The sequence below is a fragment of the Lepisosteus platostomus genome, chromosome 9 (genome assembly GCF_059453375.1).
Source record: "Lepisosteus platostomus isolate fLepPlt1 chromosome 9, fLepPlt1.hap1, whole genome shotgun sequence".
Taxonomy (NCBI): domain Eukaryota; kingdom Metazoa; phylum Chordata; class Actinopteri; order Semionotiformes; family Lepisosteidae; genus Lepisosteus; species Lepisosteus platostomus.
This window is the reverse complement of record NC_142619.1, coordinates 50,028,312-50,042,166: the sequence shown is the minus strand read 5'-3', so window position 1 is coordinate 50,042,166 and position 13,855 is coordinate 50,028,312. Positions and strand designations below refer to the sequence as shown.

Here is a 13,855-nt window from a genome sequence, read left to right as displayed (position 1 = left end):
AGTTTGGATTTTTACAAAAAAACGGACAAACTGAGTTTATAGAAGAATATTTTTTGTTCGTTTCATAGGCATTTGTTGATCTTATATATTACCTCCTCCATGGCTGGCTCTTCTTCCCCAGAGCTGGAGTATTCTGGAGGCTCTCTGAGACTACGGGGACTCTCGAGTACCTCAGGCGTGTCTGAACGGAGCACAGTGTCTACTTTCTCCTGCATCATCAGAGGCCCCATGGCAATAGCACTGCCACTAGGAGAAACAGGAGAAAGGCAGGGGCTCCCAAGCCCCACTATGGAATTAGCCGCCGAAACTTGCATTTTAGACGTGTATTTTCAGAATTAATTCTGCTGGCATTATGTTGACGCGGCTCACCCAAGCCAAAAAAGAAACTCTCAAACCGAGTCCCACTGTGTACTATACTGTTGCCAAGCAACAACACAACGATGGGGCTGAGGAAGGCGAACTGAATGCCGGGACTTGTAGTTTCTGGGAATTAAAACAGAGGCGGAAAGCTTGGAAAGGAGTTAGTTTAACGTTGTGACAAGTCCCGTGTAAACATCATGTTGGACGTTTTTCTTTAAGGTGATGTTGTTGTTTTTTCCCACTATGGGGATTACTTAATCACTAAACACTGTAGAAAGTTTTATCAATGAATAATAGATTGTATTGTCAAGAGACGTATTTAGTGGTTTATTAGACTTATGCACATTATCTTTAGAAGGAAAGATTTTATGACGGTACTTTGAAACATACTGTATACTCGTGGTTAACTAAAGAAAAGTGTTTCTGTGGATACCATTATATGGCAATAAACCAGTAAACGATATTCATTATACAACATATTCATTTTACTTACATTATAAAACAAAATTTAGAGGTGGATCGAAATGTGTTTCAGATACTAGTGTGCTGGCGTGCTTTTCTTGCCTTTAGACCCTTTGTGCTCGCACCAAATTAACAAATGAGACGTACAGTAACACGACAGACACGTCCGAACTGAACAGGTGGAACCTGAACCGTTGCCTTGAGAGACGAGCCTAAAATGATTCGTTGAATATCTGTTTTATAATAATAATAATAATAATAATAATAATAATAATAATAATAATAATAATAATAATAATTCCTTACAATTTCTGGACACTCCACTCAAAGCGCTTTACAGGTAATGGGGACTCCCCTCCACCACCACCAATGTACAGCCCCACCAATGGCAGCCAGTACTCATCGTGGGGAGGAAAACAAAGTGAATTTATAGATTTTAAGGAGGCCATGATTGATAAAGGCCAATGGGAAAAAGGGGTTTAACCCCTACTCTTGTCGAGTAACGCCCTGGGATTTTTAATGACCACAGAGAGTCAGGACCTCGATTTTACGCCTCATCCGAAGGACGTCTTTTTACAGTATAGTGTCCCCGTCACTATACTGGGGCATTAGGACCCACATGGACCGCAGGGTGAGCGCCCCCTGCTGGCCCCACTAACACCTCTTCCAGCAGCAACTTTAGTTTTTCCCCAGGAGGTCTCCCATCCAGGTACTGGCCAGGCTCAAATCTGCAGAGCTTCAGTGAGTAGCTGCTGTGAGTTGCAGGGTGATATGGCTGCTGGCCATGTTTATGGATTTAGAGTACTGCTACAGCAGTGCAATATATTTTATTTTTATTCGTTATTCGTTTTATGTTTAATAAAAGTCTTCATCCTGAACGCAACTGCGGGGAAGCACAAGGTAAAAGTAATCCAGTGAATATTCAGTGTTGGCAGCATTGTGTGTTTGTACGGGGCTTCAGAATGCAGTAATATTAACCCCAGTTAAATCCATGAGAGTTCTGGCGTTCTTTGACAGGTTTATTCAATGAAACGGCGAAGCTAATTTTATTCCCTACGGAAATAACAACTACAGAAATATTAGGTTTCGTCGACGAAAAGACCCGGCTTATACAAACATATATATACATACAGTATGTCACTTAATATGCAAAATCATGTAGCGTATTAAAAATATGATCTATTTAAATAAACAATGCCCTATATGCTAATTAAATCGCACAAGGTGATTACGTTGCGATCTTAAGTAGTAAAGTTATTATATACACAAATATAATGTTTCTTTATTAGCCCTATACAAGTTCTTGCATTAGGAATTCGTCTTTTCGCATACCCCAGCTTTTTTCTCCAAGGAGACACAGACAGACAGACAGGGAGAGAAGCTTGGGGTCAGAGCGCAGGGATTTGCCATTGTACGGCGCCCCTGGAGAAGTTGGGGTTGAGGGCCTTGCTCAGGGGCCCAACGGAGTAGGATTCCTCTGCCAGCCATGGGATACAAACCAGCAACCTTCCAGTCACAGGCACAGATCCTTAGCCACAGAGCCACCACTCCGCCCATATACGTATACGTATGTGTAAGGAATAGCAATAATAATAGTTGTTATTATTAATAATAATTATTATTACTGTATATCTTGTACTATTTTAATAAGAATATACTACTTTTGTACAGTAAGGGCGTATTGGGCTATACCGTCAAGGGTGGCACAGCAGTTAGCATTGTTGCCTTTTTTCACTGACCTCCCTGGTCCTCAGTTACACCCGGGCAGGCAGCTGTCAGCGTCCCGGTTTGGCCCCTAAGGACCAACCCATTCGCACGGGGACTCACCGCATCCAAAACTGCCAGGTGAGCTCCTTACTTTAGATCAGATAAGGTGCAGGCACAGTAATTGGATTAAACAAGGACGATCACCTTTTAAGAACTTTTTTTTATATAAATTAGTAGAGATTTTATGTTTTGTTAGAGTATACACTCATCGTAAGATTAATGTGTATTGTCCAATAAAGTTTATTTTCAATAAAAAACATACGATAAGATAAGCGATAGCAGAGCGGTAGAGCGTCTGAGTGCAGATCAAGAGGCCCCTGGCACAAATGCAGGTGCACCCTCAGTCCTTATCAATCAATTCCTGTTTAGTGCTCCGATCGTTGAGCTAACGCTTGAATTGAAGCGCTACTGTCTTGCTTCATTGCCGCTAGGGCACTGACTAGGCAGGGAATTGTTTTTTTCCTCCTCTTTAATTCACATTGAGCCGGACTCTCCTCATCAGCACACCCGTCTCAGAAACGAAGGTAAACCTGGCCTTCCCAGAATTCCGGTACCAGCTCCTGCAGCTCGGCTCGCCATTCATGCAGCCCAGTCTCTATCTGGCAGGGACCGGATCAGAACAAGAATGTGCTGAATTGCATTTGAAACATGTTTTGTACTTCACAATGATAAGGAAAAAAAATATTTTTGCATGTTTTTCAAACTATTTTCAGTGCTTCATTAGAAGTTAGCTTTACTATTAGGTGCAAACCTTAGGACTGTATTAACTGTAAATGAAACGGGGTTAGACTACCATCTGTTCCAGTGTGCAATCGAATTGGAAAAATAGGTGTAAACATCATGTGTACATACTGTATATTTTTTGTGTGTTGCTTATTTTTACAGTAGTTTGCCTATCGGTTATTCATTATGTACTGTATATATTATGATGTAGATTATGATTAACATCTTTAACAGAAGAAATTCAATGTTCACAGTGCCAACACACACATTACTAAGGCAAAAAAGGGTTGTCACCAATCAGGTTGACCAAAAAGTACATCTCTCAAGACAGCTTCTCTCCATCTGAAAAACATTATATTCACAAAAGGTAGGAAATGGAGGTTTTGTCTATGATAGCTTTTAATCTATCATGAATGGTGGTGTGACACAATTTTGCCTCATAGCTCTTAGGCCCTGAGTTTTATTCCTACAGGGAATGTTCTGTATGGAGTTTGCATGCCCCCCTCAGTGGTATTTATGTTATGGTCACATCAGTTTAGTGTCTGTCTGTCAGGGCATTGCCAGTACACCAGAATGTTAGCAGCCTGTGTTGTCTATAGGCGTTGGTTTTGCTGGTGCGGTTTATCTTTTCTTTGCCACTTTGGTTGCTAACCTTAGTAAAGCCACTGTTCTTGGCCCTTTCAACTGACGTCCGAGTATCAAAGTGTTTTCATGTGCAAAGGGCAACAGTTGGCCAACCTGAAAAGGCGATTTTCCACACGCTTCATGCTGGTGTTAGTACACAGCATTTCGAGAGCCACGTATATTTTCTGAAATGTGCGTGAATAACAAAAGAGGCAGTCAACTAAAACTTAAAGTAGTATTGTGGCAATACTACTTTAAGTCACACAACACTGTATAAAGTATTCTATCGCTATTTAGCAAATTAAAAAAGAATGATAGATTTGAACAAAGAAGCAGTAAAAAACATGAACTTTAAAGATTGCCCTATGAAAGTAAATCTTGAATATTATGGAACGCAAGTTATTCTTCAGAATGCATAGACTTCTGTCTTACCCACTATAATACTGAACAGCAGTATTAGTAGTTACTGATGTCCATGTGATATTCAGTGTTTAACCAGCTGAGAGAATTTACCCTATAGAATGAAGAAAAGGAAACAACTTCACATTCCACTACACAATCTGTCTGACGTTTTACACTGAAAAACGTTTTACATATTTCAAGTACTGTAACTTGCAAACATTGTATTTTGCTGTGCTTTGGGTATCTGGGTGAACTGTGTGAGTATGGAACAAGCCAGCCATGCTGCTGAAGCCGATTCTTAGAAGAAACAGCTGGATAAGATCCTTGGATAAATGAACTACAAACCCCCAAACAGGCAAGTTGGGCCAAAGAGTTGTCTCATTTGTAACCTGAAATCTGTTTTTACGAATGAATAGAAATAACTTCCAAACACAAGTTCCCATGTTCAGTGTGACTTATTCCTTTCATAGGAATTCCTGTTCACAGGAATAATGGCTAGAAGTATAAAGCAAAATTATAAATGTGTATGAAACTTGTTTGTATGCCCTTTAGCAAAGCTAAACCTAGTGAATAGTCTTTACTGGGTATCATCATTCAGATTTCATTTTAAATCAGTCTTTTTTTTTCTTCTAGTAAAACAAGACTTTATTGATCCCAAAGGGAAATTCAAGGGAAAGGTTCTGAATCATAAAAGTTTGACTGTTAGTAACTTTACGTGAATACGTAAATGGCAAACAATGTGATCAAAAGGTATGTCTTTCATCAGTTTAACACACAAACTAAAATAAATACACACTACGATAAAAATATTGTATAATATAGATATAATTTATTAGATTTTCCTTCATGTTTAAAAAGTGACCCATTTAATGTAATTCTGGGGCAGTGAAAATATTTTTGAATTTAATCTGACCACAGCCCCTGATGCATGTGCGACATTTTAAACAGCTGGACATTACAAGACAGTATCTAGCATTTTAGCATCCAGATATATCAATTGCATGTAGTTTTCAATGCTGTTTTTCAGTGCTCTCCAAATATACAGTATCCTCATATGAAATTCTGTTCTGTATATGGTAAGAACAGAAGGTTGTGCACAGTTTAATGTACTGTATAGAAAGGGGCACCCAACACTGAAGGGTTTTAACTCAATCATATCTGCTTGGCTCTCCGGGGGCTGTCATAACAAACATATTTTCAATTTATGCAGAACTATGCTTGAATGTGATTTCTTGAATCTCTATGATACAAACACACCCATTATACACCTCTGTCCAAGACAGCCTCTTCATGTTCAATCTTTTGTCTCTACAAGCCCCATTAGCAAAACAGCACTGGTCAGCAAACTCAAGTAAGTCTCAGGGGAACACACTTCTGGATTGACAGAAAAAAAATATTACCTAGAATTATTGACTAAATTGTCACTGTGTTTTTAAACTATCATCTGCTGTACATATTGCAAAAATAAAAGACCAGGACACGCCAATTCCAATACCAGCAACACAGCTTTATTGATTTCAAACTGCACGTAATAACGATACACCTGAATGTATGCTTTTTAAGAACTGCATGGCAAAGTGACACTGCCAGTCTCTATTTCATAAAGAAAGGAATTTATTTCAAACACTATTACTCTAAACATTTTTAAGGAACTAAATATGTGGGAACAGAGAACAAGTTTTGAAAAGAAAAGATAGAGAGACATTTTAGAACTATTTTTTGAAAACACACTTATTTACAATTTCAGGTGCACGGTTCATTATTTTACCAGACAAAAGAAATTCCTTTTTTATCCATCTGGCTTTCCATCCCTTATAATAATGTTAGTCATTTATAGTACTAGGATTCATCGTTTACCTTTTTTTTTTGATAAAGCAGGACATGATGTAGATTTGCCAAAATGTGTGAAATTAAACTGCCTACTTCAAGATCAGGCACAACCATGATAAACAGTAAAAGAAAAAAAAATAAACAAGTTTCCAGTGCTTTTAAGTTAAACTCCAGGAGAAAATGCCTTTTAAGTAGGTATAGTAGGAACGATTTTTTTATTTTCCAATGATTATCTACACTATATGATCTTTCATTTTTTATTTTGGGCATAAGTCACTCTTTAGAAGAACTACTGGACGCAATATTAAAAGTGATTTTAATTATTTTGAAGTGTGGGCTGGGATTCTATTAAAATGAATGAAATATCCTAAAACCATGTAGTGTTTCCTGAAGATGAGTTGAGCTAAATAAACTTGAACATCTTGTTTCACACAGATATGTTTTTATACAGGTGCCCATAAATGTTTAAGAAAAGACATACTTAAGAGGAACACATTATTCTCCTGGACTCTTACATATTGCAACACCATGATCTTAACTATTTGCATGAATAGTTATAAGTACAGTCATTTTCCTTAGTGGTTAATGCAATGATATGTACTGAAAGACAACAGCTGCTGGAGAGAAAGGAATTACACTGTGGTTATTTTCTTGTCCTTGGTAGCCTGTTTAATGGCGGCCTGCTCACAGATGATCTCCTTCAGGCGCTGTAGCCTCATATTCTGCACAGTCTGGTCTCCCACACCCGTCTGGCTGCGATGGAGGAGGCTCAGTGCATTGATGTACTCCAGCTCGGTGTATTTTACCCCTTGGTCCACCACCAGGTTCAGCAGTTCATCAGCTGTGTTGTACAGCATCTCGTAGTACTGCCTGCAGGAACACCAACAGTAACGCATTTAGCGGTGCATCGGTACAGAACTGGCAGTACAGTTGTCAGTCCGGTGCTATACTATCAAGAAAAAACTCCACAGAAACAAAACATGGAATAGTATAAAACCTGAAATGTGGTCTAACCGTTTCAAAGTTCTTAGTTTTCTTTTCTATATTTCAATTGTATACTCAACAGCACCATGTGTCCCAGAAAGACATAAATTGCAGAACTGAAACTTAATGCTTCTGATTTCCTTTTGCCAACCAAGGTTATTACACCTTTTATTATACTTACTGGAAGAGGGGTCAATTTCCCTCATTTCAAATACTCTTCTGATTGAAGGCAACTGAATTCTTTTTACTTTATCTGCTCAGAAAGGATTATGTCTCCATCATCAAAACACTTTGCTATGAAATCTTTACAATCCTGATAGGTACTCTTAACATCTGCTTTATTTCAGTTCCTTCGGCAGTGGGAAAGGTAAAAGAAAAATCTTATGTGCTCTATTTCATAAAAACTGGCATCTTAATCCAAGTATCTTAACTGTTAAGGTTTGTACGCCATCATGTTGATTTGATCAAAAGAACCTGACTTTTTCTTTCGGACATAAGGATCCATTTTTGGAAAGATACATAAAAGCTGTTACTGGCATCTAGTATTTGGAAACGCTCATGCACATGGGACTTATCCCTGAAAACACAGACATAGACTAAATAGCTTACATATTAGAAGTGCTTGCCGAACCATTTTCTAAGAGACATATACAATAGCAATGAATACAGAATAAGCTAATAAGACAGTTCACCTGAATGTTGGGGTATTATCTGCTCTGCCTTAATTGCTATCCAATTCTTCTTTATTGGTGTTTTATATTGCAGCAGCAAAGGAAACTAAAAGTAATTGCATGAGATATGGAAAGCAATTTAATAAGTTTCCAAAAACACCACAATCCCCATCAACACATCTCACTTAAATATTGGTGATGTTTATGATGGAAATGTTACAATTTGAGAAATGTATCTTATCAAGTTATCCATCTTTAACCATAAGAATTCTGCACTTACATCAGTTGTCTTAGAGTACTCCAAACCCCTAATTGGACGGCATTTTTCCCCAAACGTAGTTTGTCATTACAGCTCAGTGATCCTTTAATCTGATTTTCATGGATAAATACACTAGTATTACAGTGTCAATTAATAATAACAGTACATCATTATTTAATACTGGTTGGTAAACACTGTTTTGGATCCACCTGAGAACTAAAGTAAAAAGTATAAATAATTCTAACTTTTTAACAATTCAGCATCTCTAGTGGTCTATTTAGTGTCCACTAAATTGGACACAATTGAATAGATTCAATTGAGTAAAAGAAAGCGAAATTCAATCAAAGCATATACTCAATAACATCTTCTACTATTGAAAAAATTTTTTTTGTTGAAAATTAAATATAACAATGACTTCCGTTCTAATACAAATTCTCAAATTTGTGAGCTTCTATTTGAAAAATATTTTTTTGGTTCCACTATAGTTGGAAGGACAACCTGTACTGCAAAACACAGGTCATGTAAAGTTTTTTTCTGCAGACAGACATTCCTGCGTGTGTATGTGTTTAATTTGTACTTTTTTTTGACAAGCATTGCCCTTGGTTATGGCCAATTTGCATACACACAGTATGTCTCTCTGCAGGGTCTGTTAATTTTTAATTCTTCACTTTCAAGGGGTCTATTAATATTGATGAGGGGTCACTAGTGCTTGTACATGCCACAGGGAAATGTGCTGAAATTCTGATGTGCCATTCGTGTGATGTTATCATATAATGAAATATGAAAACTGAATACTTATAGATCTCCCCTATTTTGTTCAACCTGCCTGCTATCATAAATAGTTTTCTTCTAAATGTCCTTTGTATTTGAGAAATCCCACATCCCTTAAGTAAAAAAAAAAATTAAAACAAAGTTGTGGAAGGAATGATTATAAACTGAGGACGAAAGGGGTATTCTAAAATTATGCACACAATTGGAACATTTCCTTGGGGAAATAATGGAATCTTCCAACTTGTATACCAATTATGAATTGCTATGATTTTAAAATACTCCCTTTTCTGTAGGGGTTTTTGTTGTGTCTGACTTACTGTACCAAAAGATAACTTAAGGAAAAGGACATTCATTTGAGAAAAGTGTTTTTGATACTACTCTCCCTTCATAACAACAGTTGCAGATGATAAGTTCTTCTAACTGAACTTCTAGCTGAAATCTATTTTTATCCATTTTTAAATTATTACTGTTTACTAATTTAGCTGGCGTCTTTATCATATGCAACTTATATTTAAAACACAATACAAAAGAGTATAAAGTGGACACCCATTGCAAGCTTTGTATATTTTATAATCACATACTGTTGCTAAACATAAATATTTAGCATAATGATAAATTACAGTATATACTGTAGCATTCAGAAATTCAAGGTACAACAAATATACCAAATAATGTAAACGATTACAATACAAAAGACAATTAGAGTTTTACTATGATACACACAGGAGAACTAAAAGGCGCACTTGTTAATCAGACTTGTTCAGTAACTATCTAAGTATACTTGCAGCTTGAGTGTATGCAAGATTTTAAAATTAATTTTGTGCACACAGAAAGTCTTAAAGAAATAAAGAAATAAGTACTGTCATAAAAAAAGCAAATTGCAGCACTAAAGGGAACTCTCATTGAGAGTTTCTAGGCACAATGCACATCTTCAAAATTAAGAAGTAGATGGCTCAAACAAGTTTTAAGTAAATGTATGGTTATGAATACGGCAAACAAAAAGAAAAGGAAACAAAGAAAAATATCAGACAATGTGTTTCTCAGTCACGTTGTACACTCGGCCATGAATGACATATTTGTTCCAAAGTCCCATTTTATCATTGCAAACCAGAGTACAGAGCTCAAGGAAACAGAAACAATGAAATCAGGCCAGCTGCCGAGACTATTTTACTTTTAAGACACTACACTAACATCTTTATTATGACAGGCTTTTAAAATATTTCAGAACAGTAGAGATGTTAATAAGATTAAAACGTGTACTTATAAACTCTTCAATCTCTCTGATCTTTATTAAAGGAAGATAATGAAAAGCAAGGCTCCACACATCAACAAAAGCACTAGAACTCAATTGATAGATCCTGTGAACACCTGCAAATATTCGCTGTATACCATTAAATTCTAATTAGCCTGTGCACTGCAAGTCTGTATACAAAGAATATTAAGCAAATTTATGAGGCTTACCAAAGAGAAAAGGAAATGAATGTAGCGATAAAGTACAACATTGACAATTCACATACCCTAATTTTGAACTTGTCCAATGTAAAATCCATTTTAACTTTGCCTCTGTCGCAAATGTTTAACAACATATTAGTTAGTGAATGCACTAGGCTGATGTAAAAACACTGGAAATCTTTTCAAATAAAAAATGTCAAAGTAGTTACAAGTGATAACAGAACCAAGACAACTTAGATTGTTTGTGCCTGAAATCTGAACAGCTGCAATTGCCTTACAGAGGAAACCCCATTAAGAAATAATTTTGAGAAGATAGTTACTACTTACTGTACCTTGAAAGCATTTTATTTGCATACATTGTACTACAACTAAAAATTATTAAAATGTTGTAGTAAGAAGACCTCTCCAATACAGCAAAAACAATTGTTCTCTTTCTTAAACACCTAAAATGTACAAAAATTAACAGCTGGCAATTAATTGTTTTTTTTGCATGTTTGTTAATTTGCTTTTACTGTAGCTCTTAAAAGGTCAAATGGGATTTGAAATTGTTGTTAACCCTGTACCAGTTTCTGAGCTGTCTGCATTCAGGTGTTCTGCCTGAAATGTTATCAATGGACAAACAAAAAATGCTCACCGTGCCCGTTCATCATATCTTTGTCAACTAATAAGAGCTGTTGGATCAGAAATAACTACAAGCAAGATAAGGAGAGGAGGTTTCAAAATCTGTATACTGAAAGTGTTGGAAGCAGTATCCTTGATGTTTGTATTACTGTATATGACTCTCAGGACTGATCAAAGAAAATCGTAAAATAAAAGTCTAACAAAACAAGAAGCTGCATTAAGCCATCAATTAGTAGTAGAGATCTAGGGCTCAGCTGGAAAGAAAATCAGCGGGCAGTACTCCAGGGCCAGGGCTGGGGGTCACGGCACTGGGCTCTAGTTTAAATCAGGCGCAACAAGTGGTGACATTTTTTATTGTCTATTTCTATAGCATTTCAAAATTGTATTTGTATTTCAGAAGCTCCCACCTGAAGTTCCAGCTACATTAATACTCACCACTTTTCTGGTCCTAATGTGACTTAGTAGACAGAGTTTCAGATCACACACACTGAAATCAGCCTGATTTACAGTACATTCCCTGACATTAGCTGTGCGGCTCTATCAGATGAGTGGCTTCTGGCCCAGATGTTCAACAATACGCTTTAATGAAACACGGATCTCAGAAGCCGAACCCGTTTCTTCATTTGATATTTCATACCGCTATCAAAACATTGCTTTACTCTCGGCTCTAGGAGAATGAGAAGGGAGATTCATATCATGATGAAGAGAGGGAAAAAAGGCATTACAGGATTTACTTCACTTCTACCATTCTTATCTTCTCTGTGCCATACTTTATTTTGATGTACTGTACACTGGTTTCTATGTCAAAACAGTCATTGAATGGAAAGGCGAAAGTCAAACTTCATTAGCATTTCCAACCAAAGTGATTTGCATAAGTGAATTACAGATCCCTGCTGCAGATCGATAACTTTTCTTTTTGCTCTCTTTTTGAAATCTCAATGCGGCTTTTTATTGCTTTCTCTCCCTTTCCTCAGACACTTGCCTGCTCTGTTTAATAGCAATATTCCTGGGGCTGAGGTTATGATAAAGCCATTGATAGGTACACCCTGGGGGCTCAAATGATCTTAGTGACAATGACTCCAGAGCACAACATGAATATTCAATCTCTGCAGTAATGCAATGAGCACTCTTATCTTCTCTCTCCATAGTTCCCCCTCGTTCATCAATTGTCAGCTTTCGCCATCGATTTACCAGCAGAGCCCTTTCTTGCAGATTTAATGTGCAAAGACACACTGGATATTAAGGCATTAGTTGCAGTCTGAAAATATCAAAATATGGGAGTAATCTGTTTCATCAGGTACTTAACCTCGTAACTAACCGATTAGGGAGAGAAAAGAAAGAACTCGGATATCCTGTTTGAACCATATTCTGCAATACAGTTCTGATCAAAATTGATTTATTTTTTTCCTTTACTAGGGGTCAAGAACCCCAGAAGAAACAAAAATATTAAAGAAAAAAAACCAATACCCCATTGAAGGAGCATAACGTACAGCTAAAGTATGAAATAACGAACGAAAAAGAAAAGGGAATGTCGGATTATCCTTGGGATCAGAACTGGAATCCAAGGATTTCACACCACTGGATCAATTAGCTATTAACAACCAAATGTGTCAGATGGGCTGAATGGGCTCCTCTCATATCTAATCTTTCTTATTTTATGAGGGAAGGCAAGTTGCATTGTCCTTTGGACCATAGTTGCACTAATAATTTGGTGTGAGGGTGAAATGTAATTAGTTTAGCTTTTTTTGTGATATTATACGGCAATACCTGTATGATGTTCCAGCGTCTTGCAAATAAAATCACACTCCCAGTGAAATAGGAACAAAAACATAATATTGTGAATTATGTGGGAGGTGTAGCATCTATTAGGTATTGGGGTAGATTTGTATATGCCAATCCTGGAAGAGGAATCATGAACTGCAACACGTGGACAGTTTGGCCAAAATCCCAATTCCCTCTCCCAAGGAGCTGATTCTCAGCCAAAAATAGACATTAGATCATAACCACGATCAATAATCAGGACTGATCAAAAATCCTCAACGGGAAGTACTAGATCCTTGTGTATGTCAGTGTAATCCCTGCCAGGGGAGGATTTACAAAACACTAACTGTAGGGGTGTGAATAAATGTAAATGTCACCTGAAGACGGCTCAATAGCCATAACCTAATGTTTCTTTCTGCTTCTCAGAATGGAATTAAGCTCTGCTCGCACCTTTGTGGCCTGCACACTGACGCAGTTCCCCGCTCAAACCCCTTCAAGCATGACTTTGCTCTGTGTACTGCTATTAAGATGACAGGATGACAGTTCTGGCCTTATTCAGCAGGGCAAATGATCTCATCAGTAAATCTATGTTAAATTATGTTTTTGTTCCTATTTCAGTGGAGTTATGAAAGAAAGTCTGGAGGGCAGAGTGTGTTGGCAGTATTTCAGTTTGAGGGGCAAAACACATCCCAAAGTGCTGCTGGAAGCTTTTCCGAAGTGACAGGATCTGTTACTAGATTCAGCCGTTGAGTTAGGGATACATTTTGCAATTCAATAGAATCCTTTTTCTTTCCAGGAAGAGAGAGAAGTAGTAGTTGAGGGCATGGAATTGGGAATCAACAAATGCAATTAAGCCGAGGCCTGGAGATACGGGAATAGTGCAGCCCAAGATAAGAGATACTGTAGTTTACTTGTACACTTTCTCAAAATTCATATTCTGGAGGACAGTGTCAAAACCCATGGATATACTGTACCTGCTTAACAGCTTGATGTGCAGTGCTGACAGATTCCTGCATCAGTCAGGCTCTTTATGAGCAGTCATTCTATGTACTGTATAATACTGTACATTCTATGTAGAATTTCGTATCACATTAACTGGGCTGCATCTAGCTGAATTAAAGATGATAGTGCAAATTTATTTACAGGAGGTATGCTTAAGGTTATTTCA

General features: G+C 37.3%; 2 protein-coding genes across 4 annotated transcripts in view; both read right to left on the bottom strand.

Moving 5' to 3' along the window:
* The window catches only part of lrguk (leucine-rich repeats and guanylate kinase domain containing), a 38,348-nt gene extending 37,858 nt beyond the window's left edge, over nucleotides 1-490 (bottom strand). The window contains exon 1 of one of the 2 annotated variants that reach the window (XM_088645408.1): nucleotides 93-490. In XM_088645408.1, coding sequence (XP_088501534.1) covers nucleotides 93-314 — 222 coding nt within the window. In that variant the 5' untranslated portion in view covers nucleotides 315-490. The remainder of the gene's footprint in view (nucleotides 1-92) is intronic. The other variant, XM_088645409.1, reaches the window with a different exon arrangement.
* A 5,334-nt stretch (nucleotides 491-5,824) lies between these two features.
* Nucleotides 5,825-13,855, bottom strand: part of exoc4 (exocyst complex component 4) — a 225,777-nt gene continuing 217,746 nt past the window's right edge. For both annotated transcript variants that reach the window (XM_088645406.1, XM_088645407.1), the window contains exon 18: nucleotides 5,825-7,038. In XM_088645406.1, coding sequence (XP_088501532.1) covers nucleotides 6,801-7,038 — 238 coding nt within the window. In that variant the 3' untranslated portion in view covers nucleotides 5,825-6,800. The remainder of the gene's footprint in view (nucleotides 7,039-13,855) is intronic.